Below are 23,738 nucleotides of genomic sequence, written 5' to 3'. Positions count from 1 at the left end.
GGGAGGGCGGGGAACGGGCGGCTCCGCCCGGGGACGGGCTCGGGCCGCACGGCCCCGCGCCGGCGGTGCAGCCCCGCGGGCTGGGGCGGCTCTCCCCGGTCGCGTCTCCGGTGGGAGCACTCAGCACAGGGGGCAGCGCGGGTGGCCCCGGCTGGGGCTGGGAACACGCGTGTCCCAGAGGAGCGCGTCGCCTGAGGCGCTGGCGTACAGTAAAGGCGGAGGATTGACAGAAGATAAACGCGCCTTCGCAGTTCTCCCCCGTGGGGCAGCCGGCAGTGCAAATGCCCCTTTTACCCCGGCCCTTGGCAACACAAATGCGGCCTGGTGTCAGCTGCCGGGTGCAGCTCTGCTCACAATTGATGTCCTGCTGCCACCAGGAGGGAGTGCCCTGCTCCTCTGGCCGCCTGGCCAGCCGTGGGTCTCCTCTGCCGGCACGGGGCGTGCAGCTCCTCACACAGCCCGCAGCCTTGTCCCTGCGCTGTTTGTCTGCTTCTGGAACTTGGATGGGGTCCGTTTGTTCCCTCTGGTCAGATAAGTGCTCCTCTCCCACATTAAGAGAAAGAAAGATGTGGAGAAGTGGCAAGCATCTTGCTGGGGAGAGCATTTGGGAGGGAAGGAAGTGGAAGAGGAAATGGGGTGTCAGCTGCCAGCAGATTTCTAGTTCGTCTCAATCTGGTCACACTCAAACGTCGTGGAAGCCGCCGAAAAACATCGCTGCTTTGTAGCAGTGTAGGCCTTCTCCAGGTCTGGTATTCCTGAGTTGTCATGGAGACATGCAAAATAAAAGGAGCTGGAAATTCCCAGGGAAAGGGTGGTGGGGGGATCTCTTACAGGGAAAGGCTGATGAGATTGGAGAGGTGCTTTGGAAATCTAGGTGGTAGCTGCACGGTGAATGAGAGCTGGCAGGAGAGGGCTCTTTGAGCTCCCTGTCAGGCCATGCCCTCAGTATCATTCCAGAACTGGGTCAGGAAGAGCCATCTGTGACTGAGCTTTTAGCCAAGTAGGTTTTGGTTTTAGGCAAAACTGCAGTCATCTATTAATGCATCGCTGAACACTTAAGTACCAAAGCTAACAGCCCATTGTTAAACTAATTTCTCTTGTTTTCAATTAATTACAGCTATGAGTGAGTCTGGAAGTTTTGCAGCATCACGTTCTAGACGTGAGAGGAAGAATAGAAGAGGCCAGCAAGAAGCACTTGAACGTCTGAAAAAAGCCAAAGCTGGGGAAAAATTAAAATATGAGGTGACAATTCCTGATCTTTTCTCCTTAATTGAAAGTGAATGTGAGCTGAGAAGCTTAACCACCATTTATAGATATGTAAAAGTTACGGGAAACAAAATAAGCCTTTCAGATCAGCTTTTGTGTTTTTCTGAGTGTAGCTGTAGTTTTCTGCTTTCTCATATAATTTACTTTTTTTTCTGTTTTAAAAACTAACCCATTTTTGTTAACTGCAAGTAAAATATGCTTGCCATTGCTTGAGAACTATGTTCTAGGAAAGGACCAATTTTTAAAATAGTTTAATTAATGTTATGATAGGAAGTACTTTTTTCTTTAAATCTCAAATTATATTAAACTTTAATTTCAGAACTTTACATGACTGAAATCCATTAATATTGATATGTTGTGTTTCCACAAAGAGACCACAATTTAAGTGGTGGAACTGAAATCTGGCAGTGTAACATTGATACTGTAACATTGTCCAATCATGGTGCCAACAGGAAGTGACTTCCTCATTGAGGTGAATAAATGTAAAGAAACCAGAAGTCCGTAGATCATTAACATGCAAATTTTCTCTGAACACTCTGCTTGGGTACATCAAATCCCTTTCCTTTCCATTGAGCTCAGATTGGTGTTTAAGACTAGAGCCAAGGCCACAAGTCTTCACTGCTAGGTTTTTTATTATTTAATTTTTTTTTGTAATAAAATGAGGAATGAAGCAAGTAGCTTTCAAATGAAACCTCTGCCAGTGCTTCAGTAGATTTTGAGTTTCAGTATAGTGGTGATAATTTTAAGAATTGATAACTTGTCTTTTATCACTGCCAAGAAAGAAACTTAATGAATAACTGTGCTTACTAGTTGTGAACAGTGTAGCAGTGTAGGAACCCTACATGCATTCTTGGGAACTTTACATTCTGCCTGATGATCTGCAGTATTGATGGCATGGAAACTGTTAATCCTCAGTGTACCTTAACTGTAGGTTGAGGAGTTCACGGGTGTTTATGATGAAATAGATGAGGATGAATACTCCAAGATGGTCAGAGACCGTCAGGATGATGACTGGATTGTTGATGATGGTAAGTTAAGATTAATTTGGAGAGTTATTTTGGTTCTAGTGTTATAACTCAATTAGGCTTCATAATGCTCATGCTTTGAGGTAAGTTACTGTTAGTACACACTTAAAATTTCTTTTAGGAGACAAGAGAATGGCATTCTTGTAATGGAAATTAATCTTGGATTGTTCTCATAATAGTCTGTTAGGATGATAATGAAAATATTTTTCCATGAAGACCTGTTGATGAAATTTTATTTCCAGTTATCAGTGTTACAGTTTTACAAAAAAAAAAAAAAGTACTGTTATGGATAATTTCTAATTAAACATGTAAGAATATATTTAGCCTAATAGAAGATACAGCTGAGAGTGCTGTAGTTTTTAATACTTGCTTTTGTAACTTTTGCTTTATATTAAAGGGGGAAAATGTTTAAATATGTAAAAAATTCAGGAATATCAGAAGACAGAATTTAAACTGCAATTTTTAAAATAATTTTCTACAGATGGGATAGGATATGTAGAAGATGGAAGAGAAATCTTTGATGAAGATCTGGATGATGATGCTCTTATTTCCAATAAGAAAGGTAACTTGCATGTGATTGAAGACTGTCTGCCAGGGTCTTTTAAAAGGTACACAAAATGGGCAACTTCCTGTCATCAGTAAATGTGGTAAATATGGCCAAATGACAGCCTACTTGAAGCTCTGTCATTTGGTGCCTGTGGATTTTGTTCAGCCCCAGTGATGCAGGGGATGGAGGCTCACAAATGAGGTCACATCACTGTTAACTGCTTCAGCACGACTGGGGCACTGCTGCTCAGTCTTTTGTGGAATAGGGATTCACTTCTAGGAAAAATGCATCTGGGAGGAGTCTTGGTTTTCAAAGCCAGTGCCTAAAAGATGTGTGGTTTCTCTTGACCACTAAAATACTTACGTGCTTGTAAGAATCTTGGATCATATGGTTTTCCCAATTTTTTTATGGAGTCTGGTGGCAAACTGAGAAACTGAGTCTGATGTTGAGAATCCAAGCCTAGTGCCAAGTTCCTGGACACTCATATTTTATTATCTGGAAATGCTTCCATGTAAAGTATCTTTGTCCTTTTTGGGGAGTATGCGAAAGGCATCTCTGACATGACTAGGAAAGAAAGGGTGATGAGAGGGTTTTCCATTTTTTGTGTGTTCATGACAGCTGCTACAAAGCTGAAAGATGACTAGGCTTCATTTCAGCCAAAAGTGTAAAAGTAGAAGAAGTAGACTACCTTGGCTATCTGTCCCTGCTAATAACTGGACCTGTAAACATTGTTTTTTTTACATGAAATTCATATTTTAAAATTTTTTGTTTTGATAGAAAAAGGTGGCAAAAGATCTACAATTGATAAAAAGAACGTGAAAAAATCTGTGGTGTCAAAGCCAAACACAATTAAGTCTATGTTTATGGCCAGTGCTGGGAAGAAAAACACAGATGTAAGTTTTTACATTTTTGAATTTAAATATTTGACTTGTTCACAGTTTAGTGGGAGTGGAGTAAACCAAAGGCTCATTTTAGTTTCTTGTGTCTAGTGAGAAAAACTTCTATTATGATCCCTTGTGTCTGGAGCATTTCTGAAAATGTTGTGTGTGTTTTGTGGAAATCCTCTAGTCATTTACAGCTGTTCTCCTGATTGTGTTTGCTCGTGTAACTGAGAACTGTTTGGCTAATCTTACCTTACAGAAAACTGTGGACCTGTCCAAGGATGATTTACTTGGAGATATTCTTCAAGATATTAGGGCTGAAGTAAGTATGTTAATAAAATCTGAAGTAAGTATGTTAATAAAATCTGTTGGAAACCTTAATCCATTAATTTATCATGGAACACACCAAGAAAATGCTTTTTTTTTGAAACTAGACAATCTAAGACTGATTTCATCCAGAGCACATCTCATTGACATATTCCACATGTGTGTGCTGTCTGCCTGCTGTCCCCACCATGCAGATGTTGCATGACTGCATTGCTTGATAAGGCAATACCTCTATCACCTGATTACAGATGGGTTATATCAAGATGATGTTGAGCCTGTGCCAATGCAGCCTTCAAGGTTTTAGTCACTGTGGAGCGAAAAAGGGCTTGGCTGCCTCTGAATTGCCTCTATCACCTGATTACAGATGGGTTATATCAAGATGATGTTGAGCCTGTGCTAATGCAGCCTTCAGTCATTTTTAGTCACTGTGGAGTGAAAAAGGACTTGGCTGCCTCTGTGCTGTATGTCTGTCAGCACACCTCAGCCAGGGACTGTAGGACATCTCCATCTGACCTGTGCGGGGTCACAGGAGGAGCTGAGGGAGCAGTGTTTCAGCAGGTGATGTAACCTGAACCTCTGTCTGCCTCCTGCTTCCCATGATTTACTGCAGGGAACCAGGTTAACACTCCCTTGGAGGCAGGGATGCAGGCTGGCTGCTGTGACTGTCTCAAATATGTAATGCCCTTTTTGCAAGATTTCTTAAAACCAAAAGGATTGCTCGCATATAAATGTCAGAACTGCTGTAGTGGTGAGATACTGAGGTGGAATATGTTGAGCCATAATAAGCTTAACATGTTCATAGGATATCCCAATGTAAAGTTATTCTCTTAGTTTTGTGCTTTTATTATTTTAGTTCTTTTATGACATCTGATTGAGGCTATAAAACCCTCCATGACTATAACTGCTCCTGCCCCCTGGTATCATTAAGGAAATGCAATTTGATGCTGTCAAATTGGTGGAACATTGATTAGGGAAAATAATTACACTATGGCTTCTATTTACTTAAATAATAGTTAGCTGCTGATTTTTTTTTTTGGTGTAAAAGTTCTGTTGTTATTAGCTGTTTATAAGATTAAGCAGAAAATATCCGTACATGTAAATATGTTAAAATGTGTTTTCCTTTAATGGAAGAGTACTGAAAGAGCACTGCAGCCTTTCATGAGGCATGTATCTTCAACATTACTGCTTCAGCAGACATGAAAAACAGCACAAGTTATTCTGATACTTGTGCAATAAAGGCACAGTTAGCTATTGAAATTCCCACTGTTTGAAAACTGTTTCATTTACTGATGGCAGTTTTTCTCAGGTTGTTTCCTCTCCCAAAAAGATCTAGTGTGTGTCTTCCTGGGCTGATTGCTCAGGTAACATTATTTTATGGAGCTGGGTTTCATATCAGGATGTGTTTTCTTCATCAGCCAAAAATACTGGTGTCCCTCTTTCTCTTCAATGGAAAATGTTACTAACCAAGGCAAAAGAAAACACTAAACAACTCTTCCTTTTGTCACTTTCTCTGTTCTTTCAATATTCAGACAGTTCAGCTAAGTCCACCACCAGTTATAATGCTGAAAAGGAAAAGATCTGCTGGAGTACCACTCAATCCTTTCTCTGTGCAGTCCCAAACTTCTAAGGTAAAGAGGAAAAGAAAAATGTTCTCATAATTAATAAGTGCTACTCTGTGTTTTTTGTTGATTTGAACACTGTTGACTTTTGTTTCTCCTCCTGGAAATTAACTTTCTCCTAAGCTTCCATAGCTGTGTTACACTGTAACTTCATGCTTTTTTTTCTGAATTGCCTTTCATGTGAGCACATAAATAGTGCAATTAGTTTTGTGTCTGAACACTGTTGACTTTTGTTTCTCCTCCTGGAAATTAACTTTCTCCTAAGCTTCCATAGCTGTGTTACACTGTAACTTCATGCTTTTTTTTCTGAATTGCCTTTCATGTGAGCACAATTAGTTTTGTGTCTAGTATAGTAGGATTTTGTAGCTGTTACATTTGACAGGTGAAACTGTTGTTAAAATGTTCATTGCATCACATGAAGGTGAGTTTCTGCTCTGCCTCTTTTCCAAAGAGTAGAAAAGACCCTTGTAGCAAGGAGAGGAGGATGGGAGGTGAAATAAGCAGCAGTGTGGAAAGGATAAGAAACCAATTGTTTGCAGAAATGGAAAACAAATGGAAAATTGTTGCTATGGATAGAAGTTTGCCCTAGTGGAAGATTTTGGAGTGAGAGAAGGATGGGCTGCTGAGGATGAAAGGCTAGCATTTTGTTAGGATTTCTGGTAAATGGAAAGGACTTAATAGCTAGAAATACAAAGAGATAGTTGGTAATGGTCTGTAGAAGGAAAATAGAGTAGTGTAGATACATATGATTGGTGAAACCTCCTGTGACATCAACTCTTATGTTGAAAATAATCACCAGTGCTACTCATCTTAACAATTGTGTTCAAAACTAGAAGCAATTGGAAAAAATGGGGGCATACAGTAAGAGAGGATCTTGGTGCAAAATATGTGGAACTTCTCCTCTGCCCCTGGTTACTAGATCTGCAAATAGCAAGTGAAAGGTTTTGTTGTTTATTTTTTTCTTCTTTGCTCTTACAAGATTATTTTTAACTCATGATGGAAATGTTTTTCAGGTAATCACCCCCATATCAAAGAAAGCTCCTGCTCATGTCAGAAAGGAAACTCTTCCTCCAGCTTCATTTCATCCTAAACACCCCAACAATACAGCAAAATCTGTTGGAGTCTCTGAAAATGAGGACACCAAGCATGTGCAAAAACCGATAGAAAATGAGGGAATAGTGAAGACTGTAGGAGAGAAAGCTACTAAAGGTATCAAAAGTAAATGAAAACCCAATTCTGGAAACTCATTTAAATATGGCATAGTAGTTTTAAAACATTTGTTAAATTATACTAGCTTAGATAGAACAAAGTATCATATTTAAGCTATCTTAATACTGTATGTTATGGTCATGCTTATAGTGTGCTATCTCTGCATACTGTAGTATGCAGTGTGTCATTTTGATGATTCAAGCCTTTAGTTCTACCTGCAGCACTTCCAGATGATGATGAGGGAATGATGGATTTTGATGAGGAGGACTTTGATGAACCAATGGAAGGAGAGCATGTGGAAACTATACCTGAGACAGCTGAAAGCTTGAAAAGACACAATGAAATTGAGAAGAAAGAGACAGAGCAGCTAGAATCAGAGAAGAAAGAGACACCTGACTTGTAAGAATCTCTTTTGCTTCTTTTTTTCCTTCCACTAAGAAGGCTCTCAGTTTTCATTAACCTTAGATTTAGCTTCATATTTGTCTTTGCCAAAGGGATAATTGTGATATAGACAAAATTATAATAATGCTATGCAATGCTTTTTTCTTCATAGTTACATTAAGAATAGTAACATGCTGATAGCTACTTAATTGAAAAATATTTGATGTTTTTGGGATCTAGCATGTGACAACATGTATTTCAGCACACTGAGGTGACTCTAAGCATTGAATAGTGAAGTTTGATGTCAGTAAGCAAAACCAAGGAATCTCTAACAATGCTTACTCTAAGTGAATCTGAAAGTATTTTGTAATAGATGTAGGTAAAAGTTTTGTTGCTAAAAGTAATGGTGAACACCTATGTCTTTGGAAATAGGAAAAAAGGTGGCCTTTTCCCTGTTTTTGGTTTTTTTTTTAATTGTTTGGAAAATCTTGAATCATATGTTTCCATAACAAAATACTTCAAACTGTAAAATAATTGAATGATGAAAAAGACCTAAACATCTAATGACTGAAAAGATAGTTTTGTTGAAATAATCAATCCTTTGTTCCCACTAAGCAACTTTTATAGATGGATGGATGTATTTGATATGTGAGGACTTGAATTGACCAAGGCTGAAATACCAGGTGACTGATTTTCAAGGCCTGTGTGTGGTGTATCAAGATCCATACTTAAATCTGGATTTCTGTCACTCCATCCCTCTTTTCAGAAGAAACCTGAGGAAACCCAGCTGTTGGGAATGTTGCTTGGTAGTGGAAAGAAAAATAAAAGGTGTCAGAATATAGAGAATATAGGCCTGGAGAAAAGCAAAATGGTGATTTTGCTTTTTTTTTTTTTTTTAAAGGCACAGTTTTAATTGTTTTTTTATTCTTCTGCAAAACCTGCAGAAGTTGTTCTCTCCCAGGTCTCTCATGTTGGGACAGAATTGATGAGGATGAAGCTGATCTAGTAGCAGCAGAAGTTCAACTGGACCCCAATCTCCTTCCACTTGTGAACGGAGAAAGTGATGATCAAGTCTTCAGATTTTATTGGCTGGATGCTTATGAAGATCAGTTCAGTCAGCCAGGTAACTGTTCAGTTAAAGGCAGAAAATGCTAATCTGTTTCTTTTTGTTGAAATTTTCTTTTTTGAAAATTGGGGTTTTCAGACTTGACTGAACTACCTCCAGTTGCCTTGTGTCTTTGATGTTCATCTCTTGTTTTTCTGTACCTCTGCACAGAAGAGGCAGAGCAGGGCACTGTGACTGGGAGAAGAATTTTATCTCTTGGCCTATATAGGTAGGGAAGTAAAAGGGACTTACTAGCACTGTTTAGTGTTAGTGACCCATTGTCTTTCTTAAAATTTTATACACTCCAGGAGCAAGCTGAAGTTGTTAATTTCTTGCTCAGTGATGCAACAACTGAGCATGCTTTCTTGTTTTTGGAAAAGTAGCTCAGAATTCACGTGGATGAATAAAAAGGCTGTACTATAGCAGTTGCATGATGTTATGCAAAGGAGAGAGAGGAAGGTGGCCTGAAAAATATGAGTTCTGTCTTATACTTCTTATCCCCTAATTCAAACTATCTAAATTTTGAAGATTGTCTTAGAATTAAGATTGCTAGCTGTCATAGTCTTCAAATTGCATCATTCTGATCTCAGCTCTGACAAAACAATTTGTGTTCACATCTGTTCTGAGCACTTCCATTCCATCTCCTCATTTCATCAGCAGCTTTAGGATACTGGGTTTCTAGTTTGTGCTTCATGTGTGTTTACCAGAAGGTTCTTTCACGTGTTGTTGGAGGTTTTTTTTAGTTGAAGCTGTAAGCATTGAGTCAGATACATTTCTTTGTTAACACCTTTTGTTGTGAGTTGGGATGCCAAACTTAAATATGAGACTCTGCTGGGCTGAACAGCTTGGTGATGGGAGTGGTAATAATCATAGATATCTTGATGAAATCAATGGCTCTAATATAAAATTGCTACTTGTAAAGAACCCGCTATTGTTATTTTTCCTTTTTTTTGTCTTTTAAGTCAGTGATTGCTGAATGGAACATAATTATGAAAGGATTTCTGTTCCTCGCATGCAAGGAGTGTTCTTTTCTCATTATGACTTTTTCAGGATTGAATAATAAAGACTGCACCTGTTTTCAATTAGTAATGTAGAAGGAAAAATTTTGATATTGCTTTTTGTTTAACATGTTCATGATCTTTGTTTGTGCCTCATTTGCTGTGATGTCAAATGCATTGCCTGAAGAGTAAATACTATAGCATAATCATAAGACTCTTTCAAACTTAATGATTTTTTGGAGGCTTACTTTTCATAATTCCTTTTATGATCTTAAGCAGAGAACTCAAGAATTGTGATCCTATTAACATCTTAAAGAAATAATGAATAAAACCTGCCCTTATTTTTTTTCCCCTCTGCAAGACATTTTCCTTGTGTCTTGACTTTGCTTACCTTTTGGTTCATTTAGTAGCATAATCTTTCTTTTCACAGGCTTTGATTTACAAGCTTTATTAGTATTTTTTCTTTCTTTATTGTTTCTAAAGTCTTGCTCTTGCAGGGGATGGGGCCTGTTATGTCTCAGTTGATTTTTTTTTTTTTTTTGGTTTTGCATGAAATGTCTCTGAAAACTCTTTGAAGTTAGTACTGCTTTTATTGTCTGTGGGGGTGATAGTGTGTGCCAGTGTTCAACTGGATGGTCTCAAAAGGTTCCTTCCATTCTAAATTAGTCTAATTCTGTGAAGTCTGGTTATGAAGACCACTTATTTGTCCGTGCTAGAGTTGATAGAAATTTGTCTTTGCAATCCAGGCAGCTTTTTACCCTATCTTTGACTGGCTCATGTATCCTTCTTTCTACTCCCCTGCTTATATGTACTCCACTGACAGATTAACTACTCCATGCTCTTAATATTTCCAGCTGTTCAAGCAGTCATTTACTGTTTTGTGGTCTCTCACAGTTTCATCTTTCTGTATGATACAAACCTATCTCAAGTGGGTTTCTTTTATCCCTTAACAAAAAAGTAAAAGATTGCTGGGGACAAGAACTTCATCTTCCCTGTCACTTAGATCTGCAAATGGAGCTCTTTCTCGATACTTCTATTCAAACTGTCTAACTCTTCAAGATTGCCTCTGTATTAAAATTTCTTAAGATACTTTGTGCAGCTGAAACTTGTATCCTTGCTCTCATCATCTTCAAAACCACAGCATTCTCTGTCCATGACAAAAGTAGTTTTGTTCACATCTATTCCAAGCACTCAGAAAATGATTTTTCATAGCCTGTCACTTTGACTCTGTCATCCATCTTAGTGCATCTTCACTGATTTATCTTTGGTCTAATGGAGTAAGAAAGGTGCCTGTATGTCTGATAGATCTGCTGGCAAAGATAAGTTATAACTCTTAACCAAGGAGACTTGTTTGTGCATTGCCAGGCCAAGGAGAAATGCAGATTCTATGCATGAAACCCTGTTTCTGAGACAGTCTCAGCATGGATATTTCTGTTTTCGTCAATAGTAGTATGCTGTAGGAAGAGTGTCATCCATATAATCAAAGTCCAAATTATTTGGAGCTTGAAGGCAACCTGGTAAAGCCAGGTTTCTGAGTTGTACTTGGAAGTTTTTTGTACTTGTAATTTGCAAACTGTTTGTGACAGTTGGGTGGCTCGGTACTGTGTTATTTTTAAGTTTGACATAATTTGGTTAGCAGTTTGCAGCATTTTGTTCTATTGCCAAGATCTCTGGGCTCAAAGATGTGCATGTGCTGTAATGACATTGTCCACTAGTCCTGCTCTGTATAATCTTTCTGAGTGTCTCCCTTGGTTACAACTGCTGTCGTGGCACCCAGGATTCCTAGGAATGCCATGCATCTCTTGGTGTTCTCATTTGTTAAAAATAGTCACTGAAAGCTGACCAGCTTCTAGTTTTTGTCTTCAGAATGTCTTTCTACAGGTTTTATTAGTAATTGAGTCTTTATCTCGGGGTACTGAAGTGTAGGGTAAATGAGTCAATGGTACTGGTCTAGCTGGAGGGTGGAAAACTGGAGATAACACATATTAGAGGATTGATTGACAGCATAGGCATTCTCATAATCTTCATGTTTCACTGACATCTCTCTCCTTCCTCCCTCTCTCCAGGGATTATCAAACTAATATAGGCAGCAATGGAATATCAGAAAAGAATTTTGAGACTGGCTGTGTAATGCCATTTTGGATTTTACATACCAGGTGTTACTATAGCAATGGAGGTAGAGACATGAAGAATGATACAGGTGTCTGTTTGTAAAGCTGGTGTTTAAAACAATTTAGAATGTGCTGATACATTGGAAAGATTTGTTGTTCAAGGACCTGACACATCAATGGTTTTGTTTCAATGCAAGAACACATTATAAGCTGCTTCAAGCAAGATTAGAAATGATTAATTTTAAAATTGCATATTGAATTCTTTGCCTTTCTTCCTTAGGTGTGGTATTTTTGTTTGGCAAAGTTTGGATTGAATCTGCAACCACCTATGTCAGCTGTTGTGTGACAGTGAAAAATATTGAGAGAACTGTTTATCTGCTGCCTCGTGAAACAGTAAGTGTGACTTTCAAGCACGTCAAACATAAGTACCTTTCATTCTGCTTATGGCAGGCTAGGAGTTTAGTAAAGTGTTTATGGAAGCTGTTGGAAGCCAGTGTTGTCTGATGTAGGTGATAAAGTTAAAAACAATGTGTACACTGTATCACATGTGAGCTGCAGAGTAGAGCCCTGTGACTTCCCCTGACCCTAACTAACAAAGGCAGACAATTTTTTACCCTTCGTCTTGCTGCTTTGCAAATAAAGTGGTCTTGAAGTATTACTAGAGAACTTAGTGCTTTTTAAGCATTCTTTTTCAAGTAATATTTTCTAAATTTGGGATGTCTTGGCTGATTGCATTTTAGTTTTTTTCTAAAAAAAGAGATACATGATTCATAATAGCAAAGTAAAATTCAACTTACTGTCATGTCTGCTGACATTTTTGTTAATTTATAAAACCTCACTTCTGTTTTTGAGGAAATCGACCTATCTACTGGTAAAGAGACAGAGACTCCAGTAACTATAATGAGTGTTTTCAAGGAATTTAATGACACCATTTCACCAAAGTACAAGATCATGAAGTTCAAATCCAAGGTTTGTTTGCAAGCATCCTATTTGGTCATTTTCTGTTGTTCTGGTTTGTAAGCTGGGAAGGCTGTTGGAACACTCTCCAGGGAGGGAGGTTGTGCCAAAATGCAAATCTATAACTCCTGACATGTGTAAATTTACCTGCTTGTAAAAACTATCCAAAATACCTATATTCTTTTAAGAGTGATAAATCTGCGACATGGTTGTTCCACCAGAAGTTTGAACAGTGCTTTTGTTTAAACTCACTCACTCGTTAGCTGCTTTAAAACTGGGTTGACAGACTGGCTTGCTGAGTTGTTTTTGAGAATGCAGAGCAGATAGAGGTTCTGATACCCAAAGCTTTAGTAACAGCTCATGTTGTCAGAGTTTAAAATGAAAGATTGTGTTGTCCAGCAGATAAATCACTACTCTGGGATTACACTGTCTTTGCATTTGACCAGACATCTTATTGAACTTTTTCTCTTGGCATGTCTCATCCTTCTTCTCAGCTTCACAGATTTATCTTTTTAGTGCATGCTGTTCAGAGTGTGGATTGTCATAGTGTGGCTGTGCAGGAGGAAACAAGTGAGGACTGTAATTCAGTCTTGAAAGCTGTTCTGTGCTTGGGGTGATGGGCAATAGTCTTAAAAGTGTTATTTTGCTGTGCTCTGTTTGCTCAACAAATCTTTAAAATGACGTTGGAAAAACAAAATGTTGCTATGATGGAAACTTTGCACATAAATTAATATAATACTTGTCATGAGTCTGCAGGAAAAGAGCTGATACTGCTGAGAATGTCACAGATTTGGACTGAATTAGTTTGCTAGTGTCAGAGCTTTACTGTCCACTTAGACCATTTGTCTTTTACAGGGGTGGGCAGAGTTGGGAGCCTTGGGTGGGGAAATGTGGCAAGCATTCAAGTTAGGGAAAAATCTGTTCTGACTGAAGTACTCAGAAAAGTTTATATTTCTTGAAGTAACATGCCATTAGTCTGGCAAAGCTGATTTTCATTAGTTGTAACTTTCCCCATCCCAGCAATCTTGTGATAATACAGGCTTCATTTCTGAATAGTTAATCAGCAAGTGAGATGACAGGTAAAAATACAGGAAGAATGGAGTTTAACAATATGTAAATGAGGGAAAATAAAAACAATTTGTGTGGTAATTCAGGTTGGAAAGATTCTCAGGAGGTCCTTTCATCCAAAGCTAGCTAGAGTTTTCTGAAAGTTTCAGTTGTTGAAGTGAAAACGTGAGCAATGTTTCTCAAATACCTAAATCGTGCAAGACAGGACATCTTTTCAGCAACGTGTAGCTTAGTGCATTATTTACAGAGTTCAGGGAAAATGGATGTGATATCAGTACTTTGTGAAACCTTTTTTTTTTTTTCTGCTCTAGTGTATTTTTTCTCTGAAAACACTGTTGTAAATTCAGATTTTCCAGTTTTCTGTTATTTCTTCTATATAGTTGATTATAACATAACTACATGTGGGATCAGGAATAAATTTACTCTGAAAGGAGTAAATTTAACAATAGATAAAAAAAACAAGTTGCTGATAGCTCACTGTTCAAAAATCCTTTCAGGAATGAGGGAAAGAACTCCAAGAAAACCAATTTTTCTACAGTACAATTAAAAACAATTGTACTATAGAAAGGAAGGAGGGAGAAAGGTCTCAAAAGATGCAGATCTGCTTACAGGATCTTGGGAAACCTCCATCTTTTCCATGGTGTGCAAAGTGAGAATAATGTCAATGACATAATAGAGTAATGTAGTTGAACATTCAAAGAGGACTCTTAAAAATCAAAGTAAAACTGTAGAATTTTTACTGAGCTTGCACAGAACTCAGGGCAGAAGACCCAACAGTCTTGTCTGGGTACATGGCTGCAGTACATGTGGGATCCTTGGATGTAACACAAGAGATGGGAAGTGGGAGCACTAAGACACTGTTGAGATTTTCCCTTAAATATTGTAACACTTGATCACCCTCATTAAAGGGTGAAAGGAAAGAGGAAAGATTAACTCAAGTGACTACTGGTACAAAAGATGGCAATTAGAAGGATGAGACAAAAGGACAGTTATACCAGAGATGACTGCAAAAGAGCTTTAATTTTTTTTAGCTAGTAAAGTGAAGAATAATGATAAGACCTGTTTGCTCTCTAGAAACATTAAAAGGGGATGAGCAGCCAAAGAGCTATTTAAAGGAGAGTTTTAGCAAAAGAGTGAATTTCTAATTTTTAATGCATGAATAAATTAGGCAGGATAGCTGGTGCAGGGAGGCTCTGAAATAACCTACCAGAATTGTTTCTGAACAGTAAGATTTCAAATTATTTTGAATTCTTAAGTAAACTGAGTTTTATTAAAAAGGATAAAAGCTATCCAGCTTTAATTTGCTTCTGTAATTTTCTGCTAATTTTGATAGTTACTGCATTCTGGGAGGGTTTAATGAGAACTGGAGATAGTAGGAAAGTATGGCAATAGTAATATGGGAGGTAAGAGAAAGGACAGGATAGAAGAGCAGGGCTGTTAGTGGGGTCCTTGGAGGAGTATGCAAATATAGTAATGCAGTAACTCAGATATTCCAGATTGCACAAAATTGACTGTGAATAAGTGGCACCAAATCTGGCCAGGCTTACGCCTCGGCAGGAGGGAGGCTTTATGCTCTCTGCAAGATAATTGTAGAAGTAATGGGGTTCTCCCATTACTGTGCCCTCCTTTTCTTCTGTTCCTCCCTGAGATACCTGAATTTTCCTGGTTATATACCCGAGTCTGTTTTTCCCAAGGAGCCATCAACCTCCTTTTCATTGTACTCATACCACCAGAGACAAGGTGTTGTTACACAGCCCTTGCACCTGTGTGTCCATAGGGGTGTGCAGGGCTCTCAAATGGAAGCGTTTTGTGGCATTCACCTAAATGAATGCTCCAAAGAAGTGATCTTCACCCAGTTGTGGCTCTATGTGGTAAAGAGCTAATGTGCTTTAGAAGATCTCCCCTGCTGTGTGATGTGCAGCCAGTGGTGCAGTGCTGTGCTGTTAAGGGTTGTTGTTTTGAAAGACTTGAACCAAATGGCTGTGCTGCTCAGGTGAGACTTGTGAGCAATGCATTCAGAGTAACATGAAGTCTCAGTGTTTGCCTGGTACTGTGAAACTGAAAACCACTCTTCCATCATTAGCTGGAAATCAGGAAGGTTACTGACATCCCTGACAGATGTATTTTACCGACAGAGTTCTTTTATTCAGAATATCCCTTTTTGTGATGATGTGGAGACACTGAGACAGGTTGTTCTCTTGGCCTTGCCAGCGCCCAACCTTGTCCCTTTGAACACACTTAAGCCGTATCATTTCCTGCTGCACCTGCTGCTAATTGTAGCTTCAATGGGTTGCACTGCTGCCAAGTTAGCAAGTCTTCACAAATCAATTTGAAAGCAGCCTTACTCCACTTAGGAACTTAGCAGCTAATCACTGCTGCTCATTTCTGCTCTCTGAAGGGCCACTTGAAGGGCAGATTATTCTGCAGCAAGCATTCATTCACTGAGTTATGACCAGACGCTGGTGTAATTGAGCTGAGCTCTGTGCAATAACGCAGATGAAACACTACAGCAGACTATTTTTATACTATGTTCATCCTGCGTTTGCAACAAGAACTTGTTTGAAGCCTGAGAGGTTTTTATTAAAATTAAAAAAGAATAGGGAGAGCACCAGTGGTATGTGCTAAAAGCAGTGCATTGCCATTTACTATGTCACAGCTCTGGTCTGCTCGTGTGAGGTGCTGCTGTGGCTCAGCAGTGCCGATCTACATTTGCATGGTAATTTGCAATGCTGATCTGGCTTCATAGTGGTGCTCTTCTGTCAAGTTATGTGGCACTTGTGTTTCCATGAAACTGTTGATGCCATAGTAGTTTCTGCCTCCTATTTATAGCAGAGGTCCCTCTCCTCTCCTGCCTGGGCTTTGCAGCCTTACACCTGCAGTAGCACATGAAGTAAGAAGCTTCACTGCCTCTTGTAGCACCCTGAGGGAACTATTGCTAATGCTATTAATTCAAGGAAGAAAACCCCAGCCATCCAACCCCAAAACCAAATAACTTGAGGTTTGCCTAACCGTGCATGTATTTTGTTAATTTTTATATTTTATTTCCATTTATGGTGATTTTGCTTTTTTTTATTAAACTTTCTCTAGTACCATATTGTGCTGAGTCTTGTGTAGAAAGTGGTGAGCACAGTGCATTGTCCAGTGAGAAATTATTTTTAATTTAAGGTGCCTCTAGGAATTCCTGTAGTAATGTGCTAGCATAGTTATAATAACAGTATGTAACAGTGGTGCAGATGGTTTGTAAAGTACTACAGGGCAGAACACAGACATGATACGGTAGAGCATGGCATTTCAGTAGGTGCCAGAGCACTGCTGCCCAGGATATTGTAATAATTTGGAAAATTCTTAGTAGTTATTCTTAGAAACTGGAAAGCTGTGTTGTAGAAAATTGTTATTGTTCTTGAGGAAAGCAGAAGTGATACTTCAGACTTCTTTAACTGTCTTAGTTAGAGATACATAAACAAACTGGACTACTTTCTAGTGAAACCTAAGTCACTTAAAATGAAAAACACAGTAGTGTCACAGAAATTATCTGTGAGCATGTGATAAAAGCTGGCAGATGGTTGGGAAATCATCTCTCCTCTCTTGCATTCCTCTCTGGAGTGCTGGTACACAAAAGCCTGCAGTGTAAAGGGAGGAGCTGTGTGCAGTTACAGGGATGCAGTCTGGCTGGGATCACAGGCATATGGTGGGGTAGGATGTGGTTAAGACAGGCTGGGACAGCAAGGAGGGGGAAGCCCTTTTGTGTATCAGGGCAGTGGGAATACATGGAGCTCTGCCTGAAGGTGGGCAAAGAGCTGGTCAGGATTAGAGGATGAGCTTTTGGAAGGCACGTCATGGTAGGGAAAGGAAAGCCAAATCCCACCTGGAGCTGGGTCTGGTGAAGGAGATACAGACCAGTAGGAAAGGCTGCTGTAGGTACAGGAAGACTAGGAGAAAAGTGCTGCTGACACTGGAGCTGGGTCTGGTGAAGGAGATACAGACCAGTAGGAAAGGCTGCTGTAGGTATACAGGCAGACTAGGAGAAAAGTGCTGCTGACTGGGACAGGAGATGTGGTGACAGAGGTCATGGAATAAGCTATGATACTGCAGGTTTTCTTCACCTTGGTCTTCACTGCTTAGTCCAGCTTTTAGCAGTCTGATGGTCAATAGACCATAAGGAAAGCCTGAAGCAAAGGAGACTTGTCCTCAGAAGAGGAGGAGGATCAGGTTAGGGCACAATTAAACAAATTGGACAGATAAAGGCACATGGGATCTGATGGGATGTACCCATCAGATGTGTGCAGAAGGAGCTGGCTAATGTCACAAGGTTTTTGGGAGTGTTTGGTGTGGATTCATGGAGGGAAAATGATGCTTCACCAAGCTGGCACCCTTCTGGGAAGCTGTGTGCAGAAGGAGCTGGCTAATGTCACAAGGTTTTTGGGAGTGTTTGGTGTGGATTCATGATGCTTCACCAAGCTGGCACCCTTCTGGGAAGAAATGGACTGCTTTGGTGGACAAGAGGAGAGCAGTGACTGTTGTCTTGACTTCAGTAAGGCTGTCATTCCTGCCTACCATGGCATCCTCACAAACAAACTGATGAGGTGGGGGCTGGTGAAGTGGGCAGCGGGATGGGCTGAAAACCAGCTGCCCTACTGGGTTAAAAGTTGTGATCACTGACACAAAATCCAGGTGGAGGCCAGTCCCTATCAACCCCAAGGGTTGATACTGGATCCAGTTCTGCTGAGCATCCTGTTAATGATTTGGGTGGTTGCATGAAGCACACACAGAGCAAGTCTGCAGACAGTACAAAACCAGGAGGGAATGATATACCAGATGGAGGTGCTGTCAAAGGAGTTTAGACAGGCTGGATATATCTTGTGACCTACAGGAATCCCATCAAATACAAAAAAAGGAAATGGTCCTGTTTGAAGACAGGAATAACCTCAGGCAGTAGCAGATGATGGTGGCTGACTGGCTGGAAAGCAGCCTTGGAGGAAGGGACGTGCTCATCTTGGTACATATCAGGTTGGACAAGAGCCAGCCATGTAGCCTTGAGGAAAAGGCTGCCATGGGCATTAACAGCAGGTGTCAAGAGTTGGTCCTTTCCCCTCTGCAGCCCTGGTGAGCACCTGGGGAGTGCTGTGTTTGGCTGAGCTCCTCTGTGTGAGGAATAATATGTGCTACTAGAACAAATCCAGAATAGGACCACAAAGATAGTTACAGGGCCTGGAGCATCCATCATGTGAGGAGAGGCTGAGAAACCTGGGGCTGCTCAGCCTGCAGAAGAGAAGGTTCAGGGTGAGGGATTGGCAGTGCAAATCTTTTAATCATTTATAAATCTTTGATGAGCATGAGTAAAGATGACTCTGGAGACTTCTTGCTGGTGCCCGACGGAGGACAAGAGCAACAGATAGCATTTGAAAGGTGAAATTTATCAGAACTGAAACACTGCTTTACATGTAAGGGAGATCAAGCACTGGCACAGGTTGTCTAGAGGGGCTGTGGAGTCCATCCTTGGGGATATTCATATCTGGCTGGAGAGAGCCCCAAGCAACCCACTGTGATCGACCCAGTTCTGAGCAGGCAGCTGGACTAGACAATGCCTAGAGATCCCTTTCCATCTCAGTCATTTTAGGATTTTGGAGAGATCTGCAGGCACCAATTCTCATGAGTATGTCTGAAACCTGTGAATTTAAAGAATATTTCTGAGTGTGCCTAACTGCCAGGTGGTTTTTTTGGTATACTTGCAAATCAATTCTGTAGAAACTCTTGATGCCAAGAAAACGTTTAGAGATTAAAAACAGGCACTAAAATATTCTTACTGTCTTCAGCTGGTTGTAATGAGTTGCAGAATTGGTAATATATGATCAAGCCCATGATATTTGAAATGTGTATTTTGCCTGGACGTTTTTTCTTTAGCTTTCTTATTGGACAGAATGAATATTCAATTAGGAGATACTGAAAATATGATACCTTTGTTTTGTACAGAAAGTGGAAAAATACTATGCTTTTGAGATCCCAGATGTACCAGCAAAATCTGAATACCTAGAAGTTAAATATTCAGTGAGTATCATTAATCTGATAAAATACCATACCTTGTTTTTTTATCTAATTAAGTTTACAACCTGAGCAGTTTCTGTGTTAAAATGGTCATTGAACATTGTAGTCATGGCTGATGTATCCAGTGTGGATGAATAACTTAAACTTCAGTGTGTTTTTATATTACTGGCCTGATTTTTAAGTGGAGCCTATAGTGTGATTTCCTCAATTACTCTAGGATATTATGGGTTAGGGCTTTGCTTGTTGAGGATGATGATGATTACAGTTCTGTGTTAAGGTGCTGAATGTGGTGTGTCAACCTTGAAGGTTTCTGTGGGGTGAAATGACTCCCTGCTCTCTGTTACTTGTTAGGCTGAATGCCCTCGGCTTCCCCAGGATCTGAAGGGACAAACATTCTCACATGCCTTCGGAACCAACACCTCTAGCCTGGAACTTCTCTTGATGAATCAGAAGATCAAAGGACCCTGCTGGCTGGAAATAAAAAATCCACGTATGGTGGTTTGCATGTGAAATACCTGGTTACTAGGAAACACATACAATTATAGATAGGGGAGCTAGGGCAAATTCAAATTGTACAGACGAATTATCCTTTTGTACATTAACCTTGTAACTTATTGGTTTAATTTTCATTATCTAGTACAAATTTTAAGTTATTCCTCTTTTTTTGGAGTGACAAATATCCATATAAAGTTGTTCGCTGTACAGATGAGATTATAACTTTTGTGAGGGGGAACTGTGCAGTGCCTAGCAGCTGCTGTTTGATGCATACCCTAATGCCATGTATATGGAGCTAAACTTAATTGATTTGAAAATGTCTCATCTTTCTGCTCTTGATAACTTGATTTGGGTTTTTTTCTGCAAATAGGTATTTTTGAGAACAAATGGCTGCTAGATGGGGTTTTTTGTTTGTGAATCCTGACACTTGGAAAAGTTTGTGGTGTGGAGCTGTTTTAGTTTTAAGTCCTTTCTGCCTCATGATTGGCGTGTAGCACTTAGAGGTGGTCATGCTGCTTTATTTTGGCTTGGTAAGAGCCCTTTTTCAATGTGTGCTGCGTATTCCCATGAACATAGCGATGTTGATCATGCTGGACAAAAGCTGCATCTGTTGCTGCAGTCCCCTTGGGGTACTTCCAGTGTAGAACTGACTGTATGAATGCTGACACCAGGGGGGTTCTCCTCTTCAGCAGCTCACTCAGTCACTGACAGAACTGATACCAGTACAAATGACTCTATGTAAAGCTTCCTGAAGTATTTTTTGGGTTATACAGACCTTGATCCAAATCTTTTCTTTCTTGTTTGTTGTTGAAGAGCTCCTGCTGACTACGAAGTCAGGACCCAGGGAATTACCAAAAACTAGGCAGGATTAGGGTGTGTCTAGGACTGTCCCACCAGGACAACACATTTGAAGGTTGTGCTGTGTGCAGCAATGCCATCAGAGAAGGCTTGTCTGTGGTTCCCAGAAGAATAGAGGTGGTTTGTGTTGTTTCCTCAGAGCCTTCAAATCAGCCAGTCAGCTGGTGTAAAGTGGAGGCTGTGGCCATGAAGCCTGGCTTGGTGAATGTGGTTAAAGAGCTTTCTCCTCCTCCTCCTCTGGTGGTCATGTCCTTCAGCATGAAGACCATTCAGAACCCAAAGACTCACCAGAATGAGGTAAGTAATCTGCTCTCATTTTGGTTTGATTTTGTTCTTTGACATATGCTGAAAGTTTCCTAAGCTTGGAAGACCCTCATAAAACATGTTTTAAATGTATGTACTGTTGAAGTTTCTATGCTCTGGGCTTTTCAAAGAAATATTTATTGGGATCTCACTCTGGCCTAGGGAGCCTGCTTGAGAATATTTACTGTGACAGTGGATCCTATGTATGTTTTCAAGCCTTCTCTTTTGTCTGTTGTGCCTCATAGTTATAAGTGAGACTGCCCCAGCACGGCTGTTAATAGATTAGTATTAATTAATTAATGAAGCTAGAGCTAATCATAGGTTATAGGTAAAATGACCAGGCTTTTCTGCTAATAAAACTCATTTTAAAATGAGAATTTGGTCTTGATCTTAGAGCACCTCTGTTCTGCTGTAAGATCTTTCCACAGAAAGGAACAGAGATGGAGGTGGCCACTCTCAGTTGTGGACTGCGGACCAAAATATGTACTTAAGCACTTTTTATTTTAACATAACTCTCATTAATGGGAGAAGAGATTTAGTATTCACAAATAGGACAGTTGTTTCTGGCTAATTGAATTGAAGACTCATAGGTTGGCAAATTTTTCAAGCAGAATTATTCCTCATGGTGAATTAAATTCTTTTTCTAGTGGAAGTATGGAAAGTAAGTGGTTTCTGGCCAATGTAACAGGACATACACAAGATACCAACAGGACTCTGCTTGCCAAGATGCTTTAAATTCTTTTGGGTTTTCCTGATCAGTGTCTGGGGAGCCAGGCCATCCTGCCAGCAAAGCAGTCAAAAGCATCATTAAAGCTTCTGGCTTCCAAACACTAAACCTCTTGGTTTCTTGGCAGTGTTGACTGCTTCCTTAGGGGCAGCTCTTCTCGAGGCAAAGCTTCTCTGCCTTGCTCACATTTCCCCTGCACTCCAGGGGAATCCTTTACATTGTGGGGTCTGGTCAGATTCAGAACAAAAACTGATAAAAGTAGAAGTTTTTCGAAGTGAATTATTTTTTCTCTCAAATTTGTAATAATTTACAAGCAAGTGCTATTTTATTTCCTTGAGAACAGTTGATAACTTTCTTCTTTTAAACTATTTGTAGTTTGAATTAAAATAAGAAAGATCTGGTGGAGAAACAAGAGAAAAGAGATGAGAAAATCTTAAAAAAAAAGGATGGAAGAAATGAGTATGGATAGTAGTCATGCATATTTATGCTTATGAAGTTGTGTGTTCTATATCTCCTTGGTAAAGGTTGTGGCTCTTGCAGCTCTGGTTCATCAGAAATTTCCTTTGGATAAGGCTCCACCTCAGCCTCCTTTTCAAACACACTTCTGTGGTATGTACTTGGAACAGTTTGAGTAGAAAAATTATTAATTCCATGTTTTTTTCTTTTTTTGTTCTGTTTCAGTTTTTTGGGTAGAGGGGGATTATATTAATTAATTTATTTAAATTTTTTATTTCTTTCTGTCACTACAAAAATAATGGTCTAAAATAGCCAGCTGACAAAATTTCAACTCCCAGACAGACTTTTCTCCCCATTTTTACCTTCAGTGATTACTGACTTTTTATTGAAAACTTAATTAAAAAAATCTTAATTTGAGATAATGCAAAGTAACCCTGCTCTGTACAGTTTCCTGTAATTTTTATTTGTTTTATTCCATCTTTCTCTGCCCATCAATTTAGACCATTTATTTACTGTCACTTTAATTATTTTTCTGTTCAGCTCTTCTGAACAAAATTATTTATAAACAAGATTTCTTAGGGTAAAACATCTTGCAGTGGTGTCATTGCAGCAATGTCAGCTAAACCTTGAGATTCAGACACTGGCTGGGAGTGATGAGGTGTTGAATGCTTGTGAGAGGAAGCTCTTCAGGAGCTGTGGCCTATAGTTTTAATGTCCAGTGATAACCACTGGATATGACTGATTCTGATTTGTTAGTGCTTTAGTACTTACTTGCTTATCTTAAAGACAGTATTCACTTAAAGCTGGTGTTTCAGAATCAGAGGTCAGTTTTCTCAGCTCACTTTGTTGTGAATGGGTGCTTAAGGGGAGGGAACCATTAGGATCTTGTATGTAAATACAAATATCACTTTTTGCAGCTGTTTCCAAACCAAGTGATTGCATTTTTCCTTATGACTTCAAAGAAGCTATTAAAAAGAAGGTAATTTCATTTTGTTGCCCTTCTGATTGCAGTACTTTATAGAATATAAACTTCATGGTGCTTTTGGTAAGTGGTGAAGAGAGATAGGTGAAGGAATGGAATGATTATTTAGTTAGTTTTCCACTCTGCAAACTTAAATCCAGGTATTTATTCTGTGTTACTTGTAAAAAAGTGTGGTGTGTGCTCTGTGATTCAGTATTGCTGCTAATTGTGCTCTTAAAATAAAGGCGTGTTAGGCAAGGGAGTTGGAAAGATTTTGCAAAGAGGCTAAAATTGTGATTAATTTTCATTATACCTGACTCTGCTTATAGTAAACCAGTAGAGTTTGTTTCTTCTTTTATTGGAGAGTAAAGTCTGTCAAAATTTAGGAGATGTCCTTTCTAA

The 23,738-nt window shown here is 39.5% G+C and overlaps 1 protein-coding gene across 1 annotated transcript in view; it reads left to right on the top strand.

The window, feature by feature from the left end:
* Positions 1 to 23,738, top strand: part of POLA1 (DNA polymerase alpha 1, catalytic subunit) — a 184,592-nt gene that overhangs the window by 208 nt on the left and 160,646 nt on the right. Inside the window, 16 exon segments of the mRNA XM_039714362.1 lie at positions 1,118 to 1,242; positions 2,198 to 2,294; positions 2,773 to 2,853; positions 3,616 to 3,731; positions 3,979 to 4,041; positions 5,576 to 5,674; positions 6,679 to 6,883; positions 7,096 to 7,273; positions 8,200 to 8,378; positions 11,750 to 11,862; positions 12,322 to 12,438; positions 19,465 to 19,539; positions 19,888 to 20,026; positions 21,029 to 21,186; positions 22,444 to 22,528; positions 23,293 to 23,354. Coding sequence (XP_039570296.1) covers positions 1,118 to 1,242; positions 2,198 to 2,294; positions 2,773 to 2,853; positions 3,616 to 3,731; positions 3,979 to 4,041; positions 5,576 to 5,674; positions 6,679 to 6,883; positions 7,096 to 7,273; positions 8,200 to 8,378; positions 11,750 to 11,862; positions 12,322 to 12,438; positions 19,465 to 19,539; positions 19,888 to 20,026; positions 21,029 to 21,186; positions 22,444 to 22,528; positions 23,293 to 23,354 — 1,892 coding nt within the window.

Source organism: Passer montanus, unplaced genomic scaffold (genome assembly GCF_014805655.1).
Source record: "Passer montanus isolate IOZ18808 unplaced genomic scaffold, ASM1480565v1 scaffold3, whole genome shotgun sequence".
Lineage (NCBI taxonomy): Eukaryota > Metazoa > Chordata > Aves > Passeriformes > Passeridae > Passer > Passer montanus.
The sequence above is the reverse complement of the archived record's forward strand: the minus strand, read 5'-3'. Positions and strand labels throughout refer to the sequence as shown.